This window comes from Rhincodon typus, chromosome 11 (genome assembly GCF_021869965.1).
Source record: "Rhincodon typus isolate 14 chromosome 11, sRhiTyp1.1, whole genome shotgun sequence".
In the NCBI taxonomy this organism is placed as follows: domain Eukaryota; kingdom Metazoa; phylum Chordata; class Chondrichthyes; order Orectolobiformes; family Rhincodontidae; genus Rhincodon; species Rhincodon typus.
This window is the reverse complement of record NC_063342.1, coordinates 19,249,068-19,272,324: the sequence shown is the minus strand read 5'-3', so window position 1 is coordinate 19,272,324 and position 23,257 is coordinate 19,249,068. Positions and strand designations below refer to the sequence as shown.

Here is a 23,257-nt window from a genome sequence, read left to right as displayed (position 1 = left end):
TCACACAGAGGGCAGTGCGTGTGTGCAATGAGCTGCCAGAGGAAGTGGTGGAGCCTGGTACAATCACAACATTTAAAAGGCATCTGGCTGAGTATATGAATAGGAAGGATTTAGAGGGATATGGGATAAATGCTCGCAAATGGGACTTGATTAAATTCAGATATCTGGTCAGCATGGACGAGTTGAACTGAAGGGTCTGTTTCTGTGCTATACTGATCTATTGGCTCTATGAATCTACAGAAATAGCTAATCCAGACTTCATCTGAACATACAGCTAGGGTCATGGATTGGTCATCAGTAGTAGAAGTTTGAGACAGTTTTTGCTCCCTAACACAGGGGTGCTGAGGCCAATTATCATGTGCTTACCACTAACCTACCTGAGATTAACCAACTAAGTACAGATAAGATCAGATCAGATCCTGAATCTTGAGTCTTCCTGGTCTGCAGTCAGTGATTACTCTCACTGAGAATGTGAGAGATTCTCTGAATTCAACATTAAAGCACGATGGACAAATTTGAAAGTTCAACTCCCATGAAAATGGTTCAGCACTTGACTCTCGGGGGGCTGCGAACACTTAAAGCAACTTTCTTCTTGTTGAATAAATTTTGCTAATTCATGGTCGTCAAATGTGCGTACAAATAGAGCAATAGTAAGACTTCCCACTTTGAGAATATAAATCATCATTACTCCATGAGTGATATTTTCTCTGGGGATTGATGTTGAGTGTGGAATACACAGGAAACTGAGGAAGTTCTCACCACTGGATCTGCATGCTTTCAGCTCTATGCCTTCGACTATATTCACCATTAGCCTTCCAATGCCTGTAGCCCTTTGAGAACGAACTGGAGGAGAAAGCAAAAGGGGAACACATATTTGAAGATGGACTACATCTGAAGAAATTCTTTCAATGCAAGTACTAACGGCATTACTTACCCAAATAGGCCTTCTCTCGCTTCTTTTTTTCTGTTTCTATGTAGAGTTCTGAAGCAGCTTTAATTTTTTGCACCCAAGCTGTTCTGTAGAATGAAAAGCAATGAATAGTAGGATGGAATAAACAGTGTTATTGGATGCTGATGGTGTTTCCTCCATTTCTGTGACAACATTCAATTCTAGCCCAGAGTTGATGGATGAAAATTTGGTCTGTTTGCTCAATGTAGTGACCTTTGGGTGCAGACATCCTGAATTTAATTTCTAACGACAATGGACTTGGGAGCACAAAGTTGCCCTTAATTTGGCAACACTATGCAGCATCACTCTGGAAGGCCACACGTGAACTGGTGAGGTACAGTCAATGTTCTCATTTAAATGCGAGGCCGAGATGTGTTCTTAGATCAGAATCTTTAAAAATTAAATTTAAATTACGTTTGGGAGTGCTTTGTCATAGCAATGAGCGTCTGCAAATTTTGTTTCCACAAGAAATAATTTGAATACTTAATAGTCCAACTTTTCCTGTGTAACTATTTTACCTAGTCTTGTCAGAACCATCAGGAATCTCAAGAATTACAAACGGTTTTCCAGCTATCTGATTCAATAAATTCCTGTTATACTGAGCGCTTTGTTAAAACCTTGAATTAATCTGCAGTATTTTCAAGATTTGTATCCCAGAGGGATTTCAGCAGCACTGTAATTAACACCAAGTTTCCCATCACAGATCGGAAATACTTATACCAACACAACATCAGAAGTCTCTTAGTTAGTACATAGTAAAGAGCATGCTTTGCTTACCACAGGCTAATTCTATAAAAGGATCTCCAGCAAATGTGACTGTAGTGCATTTCAACATGATCATAAATCACCCCTTAGTAAAAATAAATATTTAACTTAGTGGAATATTATCTTTGAAGGAAACCAATTTGGAAAAAAAGATTGCTTAAAATAAGTGTGATTATTTTTTAGCCTGCTCCATAACTTAGAATGCTGAAGCTTGCTGTAATAACATGTGAGGTGAGAATGCTGGGAGTTAGTCACATCATCATTGCCTAGCAGTTACACACCAATGAACTTTCCTTATGACGTACCATACCATTCATCATACTGCTGTACACATCAGTTTGGTTTCAATATTATCTGGGTCCCGTACCATTCACATAAATTAGAAGTACTCCTTGCTAAGCACTAGGTTGAAAATACAAGTTTAAGAGTTCCTTTTTGCAGACAGCAAAAATTAAATATGTTGGGAATATTCCTTTTATGCTAATTGGTAATTGTGTGTCCCACTCATCCCTCAAAAAAATGTAGAGCTTGTGTGGTTAAAAACCATGTTTGTGGTCCATTTGGGTGTAAGCAAGCAAAGCCGATTAAAAAACAAAGAATGCAGATATACATAGAAATTGCTGGAAAAGCTCAGCAGGTCTGGCAGCATCTTGGAAAGAAATCAGAGTCAACAATTTAGGTTGAGTGACCCTTCCTCAGAACTGATGGTAGCTAGGAAAATGTCATTTATATAGAACCATAGAGCTATACAGCACGGAAACAGACCCTTCAGTCCAACTCATCCATGCCGACCAGATAGCCTAAATTAATCTAGTCCCAATTGCAAGCATTTGGCCGATATCCCTCTAAACCCTTCCTATTCATATACTCATCCAGATGCCTTTTAAATGTTGTAATTGTACCAGCCTCTACCACTTCCTCTGGCAGCTTATTCCATACACGCACCACCCTCTGTCCCAGCGATACTTGAAGCCAAACAGCAGAAGCAGTCAGAGATAACAAGGTGTAGAGCAGACTATTTCATAACGAGGTCTGGTTGTGGGGGTCTAAAGTTATTGATCTTGAAATTAAGTCCGAAGGCTGCAGGGCTCCCAAGCGGAAAATGAGACAGTGTTCCTCCGGTTTGCGCTGAGCTTCGCTGGAGCACTGCAGCAAGCCTGAGACAGAGATGTTATCCAGACGACAGGGTGGTGTGTTGAAGTGGCAGGCAACTGGAAGTTCAGCGTCTTTTTTCTGAACAAAGCAAAGCAAACTTCACACAATCTAGTCTACTGCATTTGCTGCTCACAATGTGGTCTCCTGTACATTGGGGAAATGAAGCATAGACTGGGTGACTGCTTCGCTTGGGGACCCTGCAGACTTCCAGATTCAGTATTGAGTTCAATAACTCCACACCAGCCATTGTTAGCCACTAGCAGAGTCAATTAATAGCTATTCAGCCTCCTAGCCAGATTGTTACCTACTCCTTTTTCTGTCCAACTGCCCTTATTTCTCTTTGTGCTCCATCCCGACATATCATTTATACCCTACCCCTCCAACCACCCTATCTCTCCATATAAACTGACATTTTCTGAAGAAGGGTCTAGGCCAGAAACGTCAGCCTTCCTGCTCCTCTGCTGCTGCTTGGCCTGCTGTGTTCATCCAGCTCTACACCTTGTTATCTCAGATTCTCCAGCATCTGCAGTTCCTACTATCTCTGAAACAATTTTCCTACCCACCATCCATTCTGAGGAAAGCTCACTCAACCCAAAATGTTAACCTTGATTTTTCTCCACAGATGCTGCCAGACATGCTGAGCTTTTCCAGCAATATCTATTTCTATCTTTGATTTATGGCATCCACTCGTTTTGGTTTTCAAAAAATGCAGATGCTGGAAGTCAGAAACAAACGCAAACGTTGCTGGCAAAACTCAGCAGATCTGGCAGCATCTGTGGAGAAAAAGCAGTAGATTAGTCAATTAACCAACTATTATAGGATACATAATTGCAATCAATACCGGTAAAATTAGATCAAATCAAATCACATCAAATTAGAAAAGTCATAGTATGGAAATCCACTTTTGACTGCTTACAATATACTAAGTGCCTTTTGTGTACTCATTTACAATTTTGTCATCTTTGGAAATCTCCCCTCCCTAAGCATTAGAAATGAACAAGACTAGGGTCTGCTCCTTACCTTTCATTGATGCTCTCAGCACGGAGCGTGTACACCCTGTCAATATGGGAGATGTGGAAAATGGGCTCATCACCAGAAGGGTCTGTAGGTAATTTCACCAATACCTCATTCAGAAAAATAGGCTGGAAACATTACAGAAGCAAAAAGGTAAACAACCATAACATAACTCCTTTTTTTGTGGCAGCAGTGATCTTGCATGGGCTAAATAATATGTAATAAATCACTATCACACCACCTGACTCAGTCGAACTTTTAAAAGTAGTAGCATCTACAGTTTGAAAATGTTATGTACCTGCATGCCTTTTCACACAACATCCCACATGGCAGACAGTTAAGAAAAATTAAAACCCATCGCACACAGGGGAATATGGTGAACTGGAACCAAAATTGGCTCAGCGACAGGGAACAAAAGGTAATGGTCAATGGATGTTTTTGTGAATGGAAAGTGGTTTCATGTCCCATTCTACAGAGCTCAGTTTTGACACTCCTGCTTGTCTGTGACGTATATTAATGATTCCATTTAAATGTGGAAAGCATGGTGGGGAAATTTGCAGTTGACACAAAGATTGCCCAGATAGTTGATAATGAAGAGAATGGTTATCATTTGGTTCAGTGGGTGGAAAAGTGGCAAATGGAATTCAATCCAGAGAAGTGCAAGTTTTGCATTTGGGGAGGGCTATCAAAGCAAGGGATACCCAATAAACAGTAGAGTAATGAGAGGGGTAGTGGAAATGAGAGACCTTGGAATGCATGTCTACAGGTCCTGGAAGGGGACAGGACATGTAGATAAGAATGTAGATAAGTTATACAGGACATTCCCTTTACTGGGTTAGGTATTCAATAGTGGGGACGTGAGGAAAAGCCTTTTCACCCAGAAGGTGGCGAGTGTCTGTAATTCACTGTTCTGTTTGTAGTGCAAGGAAACCCTCAACTTATATAAGAGGAGTCTGGATCTTCACCTGACGCACGATAAACTGGAAAGTGGGGTGAGAATGGGTAGCTAGTTTATTTAGCAAGTACAGAAATGATGGGCTGAATGGCTTTTTTCTGTGCTGTAACTTCTCTATGGTAATATGGAAGTCGTAACTGAGTATAGGAATCTGCCACAGTTGCAAGAAACACCCAAAATGGACATGAAGTTAATAGAACGGCTGCCATGTCCACCTATTTGTGATGTTTGGATTGTATTTGGACTTCCAGACCTCATTAATATGGCACTGCTAGTTTTCGGTGCTCAGCAGGTCTCCTGTTACCATCGTAAGCCAGTGTCAGGCTGAGTTGGTTGAGTGGTGGTGGAGGAGTTTCTGGGGTTTTTTTTTGGGTGGGTTGCGAGGGTCAAGTATTGCTTGTTCCTTTTGGTGATCCTGCTCAGGTGACTCAAAAGGTGAGAAGTTTCAGCTTTGTGAGCAACTTTCATTGGTCACTTTAACAATGTCTTTTTTTGGCTGCTCAACCCTGCACAAAAGGATTTGGATATTTACCTAGCTGTGAGACAACTGAGGTAGGTCCTCACAATGTTTAATTACTGCCTACATGATTATCAAGTTGAGAAATCAGTAGCTGGCAATTGAAACTCACCAACGAATTGTTGAATCACATCTTTTAGCAAGTCACTCAGCGTCTTTTCTCCTCCATTCTGCATTCCCCGAGGACTTGCACTAAACTTGCATCTCAAACTGTTGCTAAATCATGAATCTGCTCATTTCCTATTCAGTTCTACAACAGGTTCCCTGTTTACTGGGGCTCTTTAATCTTAAACTGTATATTCTTATTTCACATTCAGTAGTAGTTTTTGCAGCACATCCTGCATTCTACGGTAGAGAACACTCATTCTCTCAACTTGAACTGTTAGTACAGTTCTTGTAAAGAACTGGAAACTCAAAAGATTTGGGACACAACCTCTGTAACATTTTTAACAATCGTACACACTTGAAATTAGGGCCTGCAGGTAAACAGAACCTTAATAAGGTTCCTCTCACTAGTCATTCATGTTGACAACTGCTAACACCCATCACAGCCAAAGCTGAGACTAGATGATTCAGCACAACCGGGAATCAAATCTTTGGTCTTGTTGATTTGTGTGGCTCAGCATAGCATGTCACGGTGCTCTTATCTGGTTAGCCAACATTGCAGGTTTCACTTTATTTTGTTTGCAAGCAACATTACAGCTTAGTTGAATTATTAAATTTTACTCACAGTCTTGTACATTTTATACTGCAGATTTGACTTGGGGCTGAAGACCTTGTCGGTTCCTGAAGAACCTAGTGGTTTAATGATCTGTGTCAGCAGCAGGAAGTCATTGAAGAGAAAGCCATAAAGCTCCTTGTTACTTTTGGCTTTATAAAGTTTACCACTGTGTAGGAATTTTCGAGGACCCAGGCAATTCGTGACGGAGTTAAAAACAAGTTGCTGAAATGAGAAAAGGGAAATAGCAGTAATTATCTTTAAACGAAAAGGGTATAACTGCATCGGGGCATTGAACGTAGAAACTTAGAAACAAAGTCCATTTGTTGAAATTCACAAACCTGACTGCCCTGGTCGACCCATTGTCTCCACCTGCTCCTGCCCCACCGAACTTATCTCCACTTATCTCGACTCCATCTTCTCTCCCTTGGTCCAGGAACTCCCCATCTACACCCGTGACACCACTTACGCCCTCCACCTCCTCCAAAGCGTCCGAATCCCTGGTCCCCAACACCTCATCTTTAACATGGACGTCCAGTCCCTATACACTTGCATTCCCCATGCAGATGGCCTAAAGGCCCTCCGCTTCTTCCTGTCCCGCAGGCCCAACCAGTCCCCCTCCAATGACACCCTTATCTGCTTAGCTGAACTCGTCCTCACCCTTAACAACTTCTCCTTCAATTCCTCCCACTTCCTACAGACAAAGGGGGTGGCCATGGGTACCTGCATGGGCCCAAGCTATGCCTGCTTTTGTAGGATACGTGGAACAATCCCTCTTCTGAAGCTACACCGGCCCTATCTCCCACCTCTTCCTCCGTTACATCGATGACTGTATCAGCGCCACCTCGTGCTCCCACAAGGAGCTCAAACAGTTCATCCGCTTCACTAACACCTTCCACCCCAACCTTAAGTTCACCTGGACCATCTCCTGGACCTCTCTGTTTCCATCTCTGGCAACCACCTGGAAACCGATATCCATTTCAAGCCTACCGACTCCCACAGCTACCTAGAATACACCTCCTCTCACCCACCTTCCTGAAAAAATGCCATCCCCTAATCCCAATTCCTTCACCTCTGCCGCATCTGCTCCCGAGATGAGGCTTTCCACTCCCGGACATCCAGATGTCCTCATTTTTCAAGGACCGCAAATTCCCCTCCACAGTGGTCGAAAACGTCTTCAACCGCATCTCTCACGTTTCCCGCAACTCATCCCTCACACCCCCTCCCAGCGATAACAACCAAAACAGAATCACCCTCGTCCTCACATACCACCCTACCAACCTCCGGATCCAACGCATCATCCTCTGGCACTTCTGCCATCTGCAATCTAACTCCACTACCAGACATTTTTTCCTCCCCACCATTATCTGCTTTCCGGAGGGACCACTCTCTCCCCACCAGCCCCACCACTTTTCCCTGCAACCGCAGGAAGTGCTACACCTGCCCCTACACCTCCCCCCCACTCACCCCCATCCCAGGCCCCAAGAAGACCTTCCACATTAAACAGATGCTCACCTGCACATCTGCTAATGTGGTATACTGTATCCGCTGTTCCCGATGTGGCCTCCTCTATATCGGGGAAACCAAGCGGAGGATTGGAGACCACTGTGTGGAACACCTACACTCCGTTCACGACAAACAACTGCACCTCCTAGTCGCGAACCACTTCAACTCCCCCTCCCACTCCTTGGACGACATGTCCATCCTGGGCCTCCTCCAGTGCCACAACGATGCCCCCTGAAGGTTGCAGGAACAGCACCTCATATTTCGCTTGGGAACCCTGCAGCCCAATGGTATCAATGTGGACTTCACAAGCTTCAAAATCTCCCCGCCCCGACCACATCCCAAAACCAGCCCAGCTCGTCCCCGCCTCCCTAACCTGTCTGTCCTTTCTCCAACTTATCCGCTCCTCCCACCTCAACCCCTACCCCCACCTCCTACCTACCAGCCTCATTCCCACCTCCTTGACTTGTCTATCTTCCCTGGACTGACCAACCCCCACCCTAACTCTCCACTTGCACTCACCTTTACTGGCTCCATCCCCACCTCCTTGACCTATCCGTCTCCTCTCCACCTATCTGCTCCTTTATCCATCTTCCATCCGTCTTCCCCTCTCTCTCTATTTATTTCAGAATCCCCTTCCCCTCCCCCATTTCTGAAGAAGGGTCCAGACCCGAAACATCAGCTTTCCTGCTCGGCCTGCTGTGTTCATTCGGCTCTACACCTTGTTATCTCCATTTGTTGAAATCCTCTTCCCCTTTCAAACCCTAATGAGTGATGTACAATAAGATAGGACAGATCTGGAAATTCATTATACTTCACTGTTCTTCTCTTTAGGAACATAGAAACAGAGAGGTTATTTAACTCCTTGAGACTGATCTACCCCATTGATATTCAATGAGATCATGGCTGGTCTGTGACTGATCCCCACACCTTTGCCCTATTTCCTTAATATGGGTGAGGTGTGGGCAAGATGAAGACCTAGTGACAGCTGTAGTGCCATGCAGCAGTGAGCACAGGAATAGGAGGATAGAGCAGATGGGTGCATGGCTGGAGAGATGGTGCAGGAGGAAGAGCTTTTGATTCCTGAGGCATTGGTACCGTTCCTGTGGGAGGTAGACAGGAACAGGAATGGGACCAACATTCTCAAAGGAATGTGCATTAACAGTGTTGGAAAACATTTCAATTTGATTGAGATGCTGACACTTAGTTCAGAAGGGAGAAGCTGAGATGGAACAAAAAGTTAAAATGTTAGTGAGAGAGTCTGAAAGGCAGAGCAAACATAGGTTAGATAAGAAAGAAGTGAGTTTAGCATTAAAATGTATTCCATTTAGCCTTGCAAGGTACATGAGAAATAATACAGATTTTCTCATGGCACAGACAGGCACCTGGGAGGGGTATTTGCATCATAACTATAAATGTGTGTTATAGCTATAGACAGCTGAAAGATGGGCCAAATAGGCAGCTCAACATGCTTGGTTGTAGGGTATTCAGACATGATAGAGAGGGGACTAGAAAGGGGTGGTGGGGTTCTCAATATTGAAAAACTAATTAAATTGTAACAGCAAAGTGATATTTTGGATGGATCAGCAAATAAGGCAGTTGGGGGGTGGGGGGAGGAAAGTGAGAGGGTGTGCGTGAGACAGACAGCGAGCGTGTGTGAGAGAAAAAGACAGGGGGTGTGCATGAGAGAGAGAGGGTATGCGTGAGAGAGAGAGGGTGTGCGAGAGAGAGAGAGAGGGAGGTGTGTGCGTGGGAGAGAGATATGCGTGAGAGAAAGAGGGTGTAATCAAATTTCATGAAGCATAATAGCAATGATATGAATAGTAGAGAATTCGAACTACCCAAACATTAACTGGGATAGTTTTAGTGTGCAAGGTAGAGAGGGGGCAACATTCTAAAATACAACCAGAAGAAATTACGTTGCCAGAAGATAGAAAGCCCTAGAAGGCAGTTCTAATGAGCTGAGGCAGGTGGAAGGCGCATCAGTCGGGGAGCATTTTTAAGATAGTGACCATAACTCATTTAGATTTAGAATGGCTATGGATCAGGACACAAATGTACTGGCAGTAAAAGTTCTCTACTGGGAAAAGCCTAATTTGGCTGAAATGCACTGCAAATGGCAGCGTAAGGAGTAAGAGCCATTTCGGTACCATAACGGCAATATATGTTTGGACCTAGAAGATGGGCACAGTCCTCATTAAGACGGTGTGCTGGTCTTCACAATAGAAAAGGACAACGCAGGTATAGATATCAGGGTGGAGGTCTGTGAAATAGTGGAAGAAATTTTAAAAAAACAGGAAGAGCAGGTATTAGTAGGTTTAGCAGTTTTAAAAGTGGATAAATTCACAGGCCTGGATGAGATGCTGCTGATAAAGACAAGAAAGCACGAGTCCGAGCATTAATTTTCAAATCCTCTGTGGTCACAGGTGAGACGCCAAGAGGACTGCCAAGAGTGTTGTCCCATTGATTCAAAAAGGAGGGAGGGATAGACCAAGAAATTACAGACCAGTAAGTCTAAGCTGAGTCGTAGCAAAGTTATTAGAAAGAATTCTGAGGGGCTGAATTTGGGGAGACATGCAGATTAATCAAGGACAGTCAGCATGGATTTAAGGGAAGGTCATTTTCTGAAACGTCAACTTTCCTGCTCCTCTGATGCTGCCTGGCCTGCTGTGTTCCTCCAGCTCCACACTGTGTTATCTCTTGGTTGACAAATTTGGTCAATTTTTTTTTTTAAGGTGGCAATGCATTTGATGTGGTCTACATGGACATCAGCATGGCTTTAATATGGTCACTCATGGCAGGTGGGGAGAGGAAGGAAGAGCGTGGGATGTAAGGAAAGGTCACAGGTTGGATCCAAAATTTGCTGAAAAGCAACAGGCAGAGGGTGAGGGACGTTTCTGTGACTAGAGGTGTTTCCATTGGGGTTCTGGAGGGCTTAGTGCTGGTGATCATGCTGTTTATGGTTAATATTAATGATTTGGACTTAAATGGTACAAAAATAACACAAAAATTCGTAAGGTAGTAAATAGTGAGGAGGAGCTGTGAACTGCAGGAGGATATGAATGGATTGCTCAGCTGGGCACAGCAGAGACAAATGGAATTCATCTAGAAAACAAGAGTGAGGTAAGGCACTTGGGAAGGGCTAACAAGGAAAGAGATTACACAATGAATGGTAGGACCTGGTAATTACTGAAGATCAGAGGGACCTTGGTGTGCATCATCACAGATCCCTGCAGCCAGCAGGGGAAGACAAGGTGCTTGAGAATGCGTATGGGATACTTGCCTTTGTTAGCTGAGGCACAGAATACAAGAGTAGGGATATAATGTTAGAACTGCAGCATTTTGTTGACCAGTGCAGACACGATGGGCTGAATGACCTCCTTCTGTTCTGTAATCATCTGAGTTTGTAAGTCCACAATACCTCTGGATATCAAAAATTTATCAATCTCAGTTTTAGAGTTAACAATTGATTAGTACTAATGCTTATTTATGGAAGAGTATTTTAACGTTATATCACATGTAGTAGGGTTTCTAAACTGCATTTTGGAAAAGTTTGTTGAATCTTATTTTTAAGCTATGTCCTCTAGTCTGAGATTCCCAATCAGAGAAAAGTTTTTCTCGATCTAGCCTATCAGTTTCTCTTATATCAAGTTACTCCCTAATCTTCCAAATTCCAGAGCAGACCATCCCTGCATGTATAATTTCTCTTTGTAATTTGATCCTTCGAGTTATTGTTTTGCTCTGTATTCTTTGCAAGAAAATACACTTGAAACCCTAATGACTCAAATTCAGGGAATCCAACACACTGATTGTGGCAAAGTTGTCAGCTGTTCCCGCCAGCAGTACAGGAAGAAACAATGTTCCGGACTGGTAACACTCGGTTACTGAACACCTACATGCAATTCATTTGACCACCCGAGTCAATTGGTGATGAAAAGAAATTGTTGAAGGCTGCAGCCTTCTGGACTCAACATCGAGTTGAACAACTTTAGGGCTTGAGCTCTCCCATGTCATTACCCCCAAGCCCCATACAACAGGCCTGGTTATCACACAGTCTGCAATTCCTCACAACTCATTGTTAGCCACTAATAGTCCTCATTAATAGCTATTCGCTCTCCTAGCCAGATCGTATCCACTCCTTTGTCTGTCTTTGGGGGTCTATCCCCACCTATCATATACTCCTTAGCCCCTCCCCAACCTTATCTTCTGCATATAAACCAACATTTTCCTAGCTACTATCAGTTCTGAGAAAGAGTCACCGGACCCGAAACATTAACTCTGAGTTCTCTCCACAGATGCTGCCAGACCTGCTGAGCTTTTCCAGCAATTTCTGTTTTGGTTTGCAATTGGTGAAGAGTTAGGCAATACTGCAGTGCAAAATCTCACTCAACACCAAGACCTCTCTGTGAAACACTGCATGTATGGCAAAACCTGAACAAAAGCAAGAAGTGCTGTCAATTACAGACTAAGTAGAAAACCCTGGAACAAAGTGAAAAACAGACATCATTAAGGCATGGAAAATTCCACCCATCAAGTTTGTGAAGCACAAGGGGAACAACTTGGAACTGTTTAACAAGAAGATATTCGTTCCGGTACCAAAGAGGACGAGAACAGCTAATTATTACAACATCAAAGAAGCTCAGATAATGCGGTTCAAGGCAGCTTGAGCACAGAATGTTGCCATCTCTGGTCCAATCTTACCGGAAAGGCATGTTGTGCTGGTAGACAGTCTGGACCATAAGGAGCTCACCTGCAGTGATGGATGGCTGGATTGATTCAAGACCACTCAATGCATTTCCCTCCACATCGCGAACATGCAGCAGGAGAAGTGCAAGGACAGATAAAACGGTGTAAAATGGTCTCTTTCACACCCTAAACTGGTATGCACCAAGGGATATTTGTAATGTTGATGAAGCCAGAATGTTCTACTGTCCTTTACCAGATCATTCTTTAATGTTTAAAGACGAAATTGTAATTGTGGAAAGCAAAGCAAGGAAGAGTCACCAATCTGCTGTGCAATACTATAGGGTGGCACTGAAAAGTTTACATTCCTCTGATAGGAAAGTTCAAGAAGCCACATTGTTTTGTGAATGCTGAGCCACTACCTGCACAGTATGAGGCCAATAAAATCACTTAGATGATCTCTCCCATTTTGAGGCAACGATCAGGAAAATCACATAAGAAAAGGATCATCACTTTTACAGATAGCCGCTCTTCACACCCTGACCTCACAGGCTTGAGAGAATCAAGTTGACATCCTCATCTCCCAACCCATGGCTAAGCTGCAGCCAATAGATTTAGGTGGCGATTGGGAACCTAAAATCAGTTTGTTATCGAATTCTTGATATGAAGAAGAAATACAATCTAACCATTCTAGAGTCTACACTCTGGGTAAAAAAGGCTTGGAAAATGTGATAGATGCTATCATCACCAATTATTCCCAACAGGTTGAGTTCAAACAGGCTACGACAGTGCAAGACATCAGAACAAGGAGAAGCAGCATAAGGCCAACCCAAGTCAATGGGCTGGGCTGTGGGAGGCTGGCATGGAAATTCCAGCAGAGGCTACCATGGAAGGTTACACCGAGGTAGACAACACCATTTGCTGTAGAAACTAACTTACTGACGAGGCAGTCATAGATGTGCATGTTCTTCAACTGAAGAGGCCAATGACCCTAAAATACACTCACCTACCTGATTCCCTAACTGAAGCTGCAAAGCCTACAGTGATGTTCCGTGATTTCACACTGCAGCACAAGAATACACAAAAGATGTTCAACTGTATGGACAACATGGCAGACTGTATCACACCTGACAGACAGCACAGTAAGCAGAGAAAGATTGAGCTTTTCCAGAGCTAAACCCTGACATTTTCCATGCCTTTGACTGTACAAGGCAAGGAAATTGGAAGGTGTGAACAAATTAACAAATGAAGACATTTTTCACATATTTACTGCATCACTGTGTTTTCATTTTGTTCTGATGTACAACAGGTTCATGGGCAAAATGAGGTTGCATAGGGGCCTTTTCAGTAATCTTGAAGCTTTGCAAATCTACAGATACGTTGGTGGATCTGCCATTCAAATTATTGTGATTTTGCTTCCTAATATTTGGTGCCCACAAGTAAACACAGTCCTCCAGGCGTGGTCCAACAAGGGCTTTTTATTGCAGCAGCAAAACTCTTGATCCCTTTTTATTCTAATCTCCTAGGTATAAAGGTCAGCATTCCATTAGGCATTTTGACTTTTTTGTCGCTGTCCATAACATCTTAGTAAACGGAGTCGCTGGGCTTCCTAGTCTCTTTATCACTTTTAATTTAGAAAGTATTCTGTTCTTCCCTTTTCAGGTCCAAAGGGGATTGCCTCATAGCTACCTCCATTGAAATCCATTTACAATCATTTTGGACATTCAGTTAATCTATTTATCTCCTACTTTTATGCTTTAATCTACATTGTTTACGATCATGCATGTCTTTGTACCATCAGTAATCATGGATATGTGACTTTCTACGCCATGAGCTAGGTCCTTCAGAATTATGGTGAATAGTTGATACAGTGAACAGTTGGGGCTCTAACATGGATGAATGTGGGAAGCCAGTTGTCACTCAAGGGCAGCTCCCATTATTCCTAGTTTCCATTATCTACTGCTCAATTTTTAACTATGTTAAATTGTCTTCAATTCTAACAGGTTCAACTTTTAGCTAGCGGACTCTTTTGAGGAACATTATCAAATATCTTCCAAAAGTCCATGAAATTAACACTCACCAACATTTGCCTGTCCACTCCTTCAGTCACTTCTTCAAAAGACGCACAGTCATGTTTGTCAGGCATAATATACTATTTACAGCTTCAACACATGAACTATTGACCTTGGCTTTTGATCAAAAGAATTGAACACCACATTTACTATTGTTATGATCATAGGATTGCAAAGATTCAGTCATTCAGTGATATGACACACTTTGGCTCCTTTCCAAACTTACCTCAGACAAACCTTCACATTGTACATGTGTCTGGATCCACTCCAGCCTGTCAGAATTTTCTTTCTCTCGCACACCTTCGTTCACCTGAGAACACAGCTCCTCAGCCTTTTCAAGAGCCTGCTTCAGGTGGCTAAAATCGGGATGATTTTCTGGGGTGTTTTCCAGAATCTAGGATATGTATTTGAAAAAATGAATTCATGTGAGCTAAGGCTCTAAAAGTGTCTTCAAATCCCATTTCAAAAAATCTACTTTATTACTTTTGAAGAGGTTACAGAATGTTGATATTTAAACACTAACTGATGAGACAGTTTCTGAACCCGAGTTACTAACAGCACATTTTTATACAAATAGTCTTTTTGGCAGGAGGCAGAAAGCCTCAAAAATATTGCTTTGGATGTTGAAGAAGCTTTTCCAAAGGAAACTAAAGAGGGCAGAAAAATCCACTGAGGACTGGGGAAGACACACAAATATATAGGTTGACCTGTCCTCGAATTTTTACATTATAATCGGAAAGAAATGAGTTGGCAACCCCACCTTTCTCCCAGCAGCAATTTAAAGAAATTGCTTTATATTTTAGTTTATTGTAAAGACAGTAGTCAGTAACAAAAGAGCGTCTGTGTGTGCCTGCCCGTGTGTGCATGTTTTATTTGGCAAGTACCACTGTAAAGGGTGGACAGGAAGCATGTCTGTGTTGCAACAAGTTATGTAACAATTTTAATTGGACGACATATGTATACACAAAAACATACACTTACATTTTTTATTATTAATGGGTAGCGTGTTACCCTTTGCATAGGCTTCAGTAGGAAACTTGATAGTGGCATTCCTTTACATTGTGGGTCCATTGCTAATCTCTGTCATAATATAAATAAGCCAAGTGTCAACAATAACACGTGTTGAAAAACCTCATAGTACATTATACAGCATCTTACCAGATCCTTGGGACATCCTAAATTGATTTACAATTACCAAAATAAAACATTTCCTCATTACAACAGTATTACACTTCAAAAATTATTTCAGTGGCTCTAATGTACTCTGGGATATCCTGAGGTTGAAAGGTGGAATATAAATACAATTGTTTTCTTCATTGTAGTCTCCGCTTTTTAGGTAAGCATGACAGAAATTGCATACATTAAAAAACAAATTAATCAATAAGTAGATAATCCTTTTTTTGACAGAGAGAGAGGAAATTTAGTCAGAACAACAGGAAAACTCTGTGGCATGCTGAAGTTTTGATTTTCTTTACTCTTTCATAGAATGTGAGAGTTGATGGCAAGATCAAGCTTTCTTTTTGCCCTCAAAGAACTCAAGATCATTTCAGAAGGTATGAATAGTTAATCACATCACTGTGGGTCTAGAGCGATGTGAAGGCCAGACTAGGTAAGGATGGCAGATTTCCTTCCGGAAAGGACGTGCGTCAACAGGATGTGTTCCTAGAGTAATCAACGATAGTTTCATGGTTTTCATTACTGCAACTAGCTTTATATTCCAGCTTTTTACAAATTGAGATCAAATTTCATCAGCTGCCATGGCAGGATTTGAACCTGTGTCCCCTGGGTCTTTGGATTACAAGTCTGTGATATTATCACTACACCAGAGGATCTCTCATATCTACCAGAGCTGGAAACAGCTAGGGTCCTATCAGAAGGCTATGCAACAATTCCTTAGGACTGCACTAAATTGCATTCCAAGTCCACGGTGAACATTAAAACCCACAATATTCTGAATCAGAGATGAGGGTGCTACATACTGAAATAAGCTGACAGTTCAAAAGCTTTGCAGAATTACTATTTGACCAAAATCTCAAGTTCACTTAAAAGCAAACTAGGAGATCATTTTTGTTGTGCAATGGTAATACAATATCTCTTACTTTGACAGATTCCTTGAATTCTGAAACTTCATCTGTTTTTTGCTGGATCAGTGCTGCTCCATTAAGCTGACAGCTGCAGAACCGGATATATGGCTGCATGTGAGGCAGTTGTGCTGTTAATATGTCACCAATCATTTTCACAGGCATCCTCTCCCCTGACATCTTCTTCCTTACCCGTAATGCCCTGCAGCAAAGCATAAACACGTGTAAATTAGCATAGATGCTAACTGTGCAGACCAATGTAACATTCATAATTTAATTCAATTTTTATAAATAAAGTAGGTTTAAATTGTCTTTTAACTGTAATTCAGTTTTCTGGATAAAAATATTATCCACTTAGAGAGAATCTATTTGTATCATTGTCCATAGTAGTGGTGAGTGGTGATACTCATTCACATCAAATAATTGTTATTAAACTTTAAAACTGCCAAATGAACCTGACTCAACATGATCAGTGAATTCAATATGGACCTTTCCAATTTCAAAGTCCAAGCATTTCAATTTGAATTAAATATAAATACTAAGAAATGCGTGTGAGATAATTCTTGGTGTTGTTAGATCCCCTGCTGATTTTTCAAATTATTATTTTATACTTTTATCGATTTTGGTTTGGAGCTATGAGCTAAAGCTGACTTTTGGACTGTGGGCAACAGCTTGTGTTAAGACTAAAACAGACCAAACACAGCTTTTATTATTCATGACGCTAGACCTGGAAGTTAATTGCAGGTTGGCTCCTGATCAAAAGGTTCTGTAGACGTTTCATCACTGGAGAAGAAAGTTATATTGAAACAGACAGCAGAAGTTGGCCATTAGCTAGTTCTGTACCTGGGAACTGATTCCAGCAGATGGCAGATGTTGAATAGTAACTGGGACCTCATGGAGGAGACAGTCAGTCTGTCAGGGAGTGGTCAGAGTTTGAATTGGTTTTGGACTGTGTTTTCTGGGAAAAAGAATCTGACCATTGATGAAATAGTATGAAGATTTGAAGGCGCCCTGGCCTCACCTCCCGTGAGCAGCTGTTGGAAGCTCAGAGAACAGGTAACTACATAGTAAGTATTACCTCCTTTATCTGAGTGAACTGTAAAGGTGACCCTGATCAACAACTTCAGAAAATCAACAAAGAAACCATCACCTTTACCTGTGGAACAATACATCATGAAAATAACTTTGAGTAATCCAGCCACTTTTGTCATTTCCTTTTATTTATCCCTCAATGGTACTTGTTTATCTGTCTTTTGCATGAATGGGGCTGAAAACAAAGACTGAGAGATAGTGGGAACTGCCGATGCTGGAGAATCTGAGATAAAAAGGCGTGGAGCTGGATGAACACAGCGGGCCAAACAGCATCAGAGGAGCAGGAAAGCTGATGTTTTGGGTCCGGACCCTTCTTCAGAATGGTTCTGAGAAAGGGTCACTGGACCCGAAACGTTAACTCTGTTTTTTGCTTCACAGATGCTGCCAGACCTGCTGAACTTTTCCAGAAACCTTGTTTTTGTTCCTGATTTACAGCATCCGTTCTTTCGGTTTTTATTGGCTATTCAAAAGTCTGGTCAGCAACCTCTGGGGTTAATTTTGAGGGTCTTTGACAGTCTTAATTTTACTGTGTTGCAGATATAGAGGTAGAAAGGCTGGCTTGGTTCAGTACCCGTGTCATATCAGTAATCGTTTTCAGGAAAAAGCCATTTTCATTTGAACCTTTCTGCCATTCAAGTAGGTCACAGTTGATTTTCTGCCTCACCATCATATCCCTCAATGTCTGTAATATCTAGAAATCTATTCATCTGAAAGTACTTTAGTTTTTCCTGCCAAAATATGTAAGTTTGCATTTTTTCACATGATATTCCATCTGCTACATTCTCTCCCCTCAACCTATCTAAATCCTCTTAAAGCTTCTTCGCAACCTCCCCACAACTCTCATTCCCATTGGTGTCATCAGCAAACTTGAACATATTAAATTTGGTACCCATATTAAGAATCATTGATGGAGATTGTCAGAAGCTACAACCCAAGCACTGTGTAGAACTGAGTCATTTTTCACCAAGTATTAGACGCACAGCAATTAAGCAAATGAGGAAATACGTTGTTAAATTGTGCTGAGTTGTAAAACATCTTTTGCAAGGAAGTAGGAAGTGACATCTGTAAGACAACTGCTACTTTTACTGAGAGTAATCAGGAATTGGGCACACACTACCTAGCAATTCTAAAATTGATCACATTACTCCTATGTAAGCAAACCAGAGTTCAAAATGCCTCTGATTGTGCACAGTGGGTGGTGGCTAGCAAGGGTTAATAAACAATGACTCTTGGTAGCTCACTGTGCAGTGTGAAGACCAATGGCAGAGAATAGCTTCAGTGAACAGAACAAAACAAGAGACATGCATTGTCAGCCAGAAATAATCTAGTATTTTGTTGTGAATCAACTCGATCCAATGCTTTATTGAGTACCATTCTCTTGCACTGATTATGATAAACTCAGTAAATGTTGTGAAACTTGTAAAATCATACAATTATATATTGGGCTGAAGGATAAGTTAGTGACTTAAGTCGGGGAGGCAATTGCATAGTGGTATTGTCGCTGGACTAATGATTCAGACCCAGGTAAAATTCTAAAAAATAAAAGTGTAATGCTAGGCAGAAGGGTCTCTTCTGTGCTGGATGACTGAAACCACGTAGATGGTTGTGAAAACCCATCTGTCCGTACCTCCTCTGGCCTATATGTAACTCCAGACCAACAATGTGTTTGATTTTTAACTGCCCTCTGAAATGGCTAAGCAAGCTGTTCAGTTGTATCAACCTCTTAAAAAGTCTCAAAAAAAAAAGGAATAAAACCAGTTGGTGCCAGGTGGCCCCTCTAAGGCACTGGAAACTCAGCCCTGTCGACCCTGCAAAGTCCTCCTGACCAACATCTCAGGGTTTGTGCTAGAACTGGGCACGTTAACAAAGTTAATGTTTGAAGTCTGATAGTGAACTCAAACATTAACTTGGTTTTTCTCTCCTATGTTTACTTCCAGGTCTGCTGAGTGGCTCCAGCATTTTCTGTTTTCATTTCTTTAATTCATCTTGATAGCTACCATTAGACAACATTGCCTATTGTGTTTTTATACCTCAAAGAAATGTATGTTTGTTGTAAAGCACAAATTGATGTTTTCAAAGCTAGCCATTACCCATCTAGTCATACATTTTAATATAGTTTCCCAATCTACTACAGCCAACTTGCTTGTCATACCTTCACAGTTTCCTTTCTTTATATTTAAGATGCCAGTTTCAGACACAAACACACCACTTTCAAACAATTTAAAATTCTATCATATTATGATTACTTAACCCTAAAAGCCTCTTTGCAGAATAATTATTCATTAAAAGCAGCTTTAAAAGGAGATGGCCCCTTAATTCCCATTTTGCATACCCATATCAAGGGGACTGTAAAGATGGCAGCGAAGGAGCTAGTAAAGCACAGGGATTATCAAATGACAGTCAGTGCATGTACCTACTTCAACAATTTAATATTACACATGATGAGCTCTTTCCAGTTCACAAAAATCATGGCCACTTCTTTCTCTGTCAGCAAATCAGACTCGAGCAAAGGTTTCTGAAAGACCTAATGAAACAAGGCAGATCATTAGCAACAAAAAATAAACTTAAGAGCAAATAAAACTTTCATGATACATAAAGACACACAACAAAATCATACAGAAGTCTCTAAGTACAAGTTCATCCTATGGGCGAACAGACTAAAGTAACGACTTTGCTTATTGGTTGCAGATTGAGAAAATTTTACAAAGATCATTATACATTTAGGAAGGTGGTGCTTTTTTCAACAAATATGATTTACATGAATGTCAACAGGTAACACAATATCAAAGCTTGCAAATGATACTAAACTGGGCTTTATAGATCACACTGAGGAAGAATGTAACATATTAGAAGTTGACACTGTAAAAATTACAATCAAAACAGTTAAACGGTCAATGAGCCTTAACATCGGTAATTGTGAGGCGATGCATTTTGGTACAAACAAAAACATCACCTAACTTCAGAAAATTAAAATAAAACAGAATCTCTTGGGACATAGGAAAACAAAGCATTAAAAGCAGCACTCTAGGTTAGTAAATTAATTAATAATGCTTATAAAGCTCCACAATTTATTTCTAGGCATATAGATTTCAAAAGTAGAGAAACTATAGGACATTAGATTTGCATAGGACCTTGGTCAGGTTTCAGTTTTATACAACAGTGCTTAGTTCTGGTCTCCAAACTTCAATATGAACATAGAACCATCAGAAATCCTGTAACAGTTTCAACATTGAATCAGTAACCTTGAAATCTCAAATGTGATTTTCGCCAATAAATTGAATAAATAATTTGAGATTTAGTACCAAAAATAGTTGCAGGATTGTCTTAGAAACTCCACGTTTCTCTGACACTAGGTAGGGAAGAGGAGCTGGTGCTCCATCTTGGTGTGAGCAATAGGTGATTGTGATATGTTTACAAAAGGGGCAACTCGTAATGCCTCATTGCCAAGCTAGCCATTCAGTTATTATAGATGATTGTTCAAAGTTTTGGCGAAGATCTGTAGCTTGGGTTGTGGATGAGTTTGTTGACTTGCTCGCCGAGCTGGCTTGTTTTTGTTCAGATGTTTCGTCACCATGCTAGGTGACATCATCAGTTGATCATCACCTAGCATGGTGACAAAATGTCTGAACAAAAACAAGGTAGCTCGGCCAGCAAGTCAACAACCACAGATAATTGTTATTAAGTAGGACCACCACCATCTTCTCAGCCCAAATTAGGCTGGGCTATAAATGTATCCTTAGCAACCTAAGTATAAATTTTTAAAATCCCAGTCCTCAGCAGGTATTCAAACCAATACATTTATTTATAAAGAAAGTACTTTGGATGCCGGTGGTCAGAAATAAAAACAAAGAGAAAGGTCTGGCAGCATCTGTGGAGACAAAAGCAGAGTAAATTGGAGGCATAACTGGGGAGCTGACATAAGAAGGAACTCTGACTAATCTTTTGCCCATTCCCTTTTTATTCAGGGGGCAGTGAATCAAACTGCTGCCCCAGGTAACTCCAGTAAACATAACACAAGTTGGGCGATTGAATTTAGGATTTACTGAGCTTTTAGCACAGCTCAAAAATGAAGAGATTCATCATGCTCGCAAGACAACTTCATCTTACCTCAGTGACTAGCTGCAGGTCACTAACATAATTTTCTTCTGTGACAATCAGCTCATGGATATAACCTTGTCGCTTCCGCTCTGAAGGAGTTAGCATGTCCAATAAATGTAAGTCAGCACACCCTACACAGAAAAAGGGAAGACTAAATAATACACATCATACAAAATTCTAACATACACAGTTTCATAGGGATCTGTGACTCGAACTGGCATCTAAGAATGGTTAAGCAGAATACATACAGTTCTATTTCATTTGCATTCAAAACTAAATGAAATTTTCAAAATTCTATATTTTCACATTGCAATGTCTGTCAGAGAGTTGGTAGTAAAGTACTGGTGCACAAAGATAAAGTTTAAAGAAAATATATTTTGTCATTTACATTGTACATTATAAAAGTGAATGAAAAATTGTTTGAGAAAATGTGCTTCACACTAAACACCTGGAAACTGATTTCCAATCAGCTCCCACAACACAGTAACAAAATTAAATCAACAGATTTAATTGAAATAACAAATCAATTGAGAAAAATAGGAGTCATCTTCCATAGCCTGAGCGCTCTTCTTGTTGAAGACGGACATAGCTAACAAAATTCTGACAATTGTGACATCTCAGCCTTCAGCCAACTGTGGATAAAGAGAATCATAGTTCAAAACCATGATTAAGACATGGTTTACTGAGCAGCAGTGATCCCACGCTCTTTTATGCTTTGAAGATGTGGACAACCTAAATCAAGCACCTCAAAACCCTGGAGAAGTACCACCTGTGGTACACCTCTGCAAGGTCTTTGAAATCAAGCGGAAAAAATTGTGGTCCATTAGTAGTCCACACCTGCAGACCAACTTGTACAACATCAAGGTGCAAATCACTTAAAACCAGCACCACTTGGCAGAGCAGGTACCTCATATGCCTGACACAAGAAACAACTCTATTTGGAATTTGGTCAAGACAGGATCTCCCCAGATAACAACAGAAACAATTTAGGAATATTACAAAGCATCCCTGTAGAGGTCCAACATCCCTACTGATCACAGGAGACCTTGCCTTGTGACCAATTGAAACACGGCACTAAGCACATCATGAGACTTCATTGGGCTCCTGCAGAGGTGAAGGTGCGTGTCAGAGAAAGTGCACAAACAATTTTTTTATCCTGGCCCTTCATGCACCACCTGTTTCCTACGTGGCAGAGTCTGCAGATCATGTATCGAATTGATCAGTTCTCTCAGAACACACTGATCTGGAGTGGAACCAAGTCACTAAGGTTTTGCAGTAGATCTGTAGCTTGGGTTGTGGATGTTTAGGTTGGTTGGCTCGCCGAGCTGGTTTGTCGTTTTGCAGACGTTTCATTACCATGCTTGGTAGCCTCCGATGAAGCGTCGGTGTGTTTTCCTGCCTGGTTTTTAAACTCTGGGGTCCGTTGAGATGGATTGCCTCACTTCCGGTTTTCCTTCGTAGTGGAATGTATATGGGGTCGAGTTCAATGTGTTTATTAATAGCATGCTTCGTGGAGTGCCATGCTTCCAGGAATTCTCATGCTTGTCTCTGCCTAGCCTGCGCCAGGACCAAGTCAGCTCTGGGGGATGACCCATGGAGAAAAGGATTGTAAAGCAGAAGCAAAGATCACCATCATCCTGATGGTCAGAATTTTA

The 23,257-nt window shown here is 41.4% G+C and overlaps 2 protein-coding genes across 6 annotated transcripts in view; one reads left to right on the top strand and one right to left on the bottom strand.

The window, feature by feature from the left end:
* Window positions 1-23,257, top strand: part of itsn1 (intersectin 1 (SH3 domain protein)) — a 173,715-nt gene that overhangs the window by 34,261 nt on the left and 116,197 nt on the right. The gene's annotated exons all lie outside the window — the stretch shown is intronic.
* LOC125484411 (intersectin-1) overlaps window positions 1-23,257 on the bottom strand; it is a 40,967-nt gene that overhangs the window by 13,817 nt on the left and 3,893 nt on the right. The window contains exons 2-10 of the mRNA XM_048603045.1: window positions 21,612-21,733; window positions 19,922-20,028; window positions 16,431-16,614; window positions 15,313-15,411; window positions 14,558-14,725; window positions 6,086-6,298; window positions 3,890-4,011; window positions 935-1,017; window positions 760-843 (exon numbers count right to left, since the gene is read on the bottom strand). Coding sequence (XP_048459002.1) covers window positions 760-843; window positions 935-1,017; window positions 3,890-4,011; window positions 6,086-6,298; window positions 14,558-14,725; window positions 15,313-15,411; window positions 16,431-16,614; window positions 19,922-20,028; window positions 21,612-21,733 — 1,182 coding nt within the window. The remainder of the gene's footprint in view (window positions 1-759; window positions 844-934; window positions 1,018-3,889; window positions 4,012-6,085; window positions 6,299-14,557; window positions 14,726-15,312; window positions 15,412-16,430; window positions 16,615-19,921; window positions 20,029-21,611; window positions 21,734-23,257) is intronic.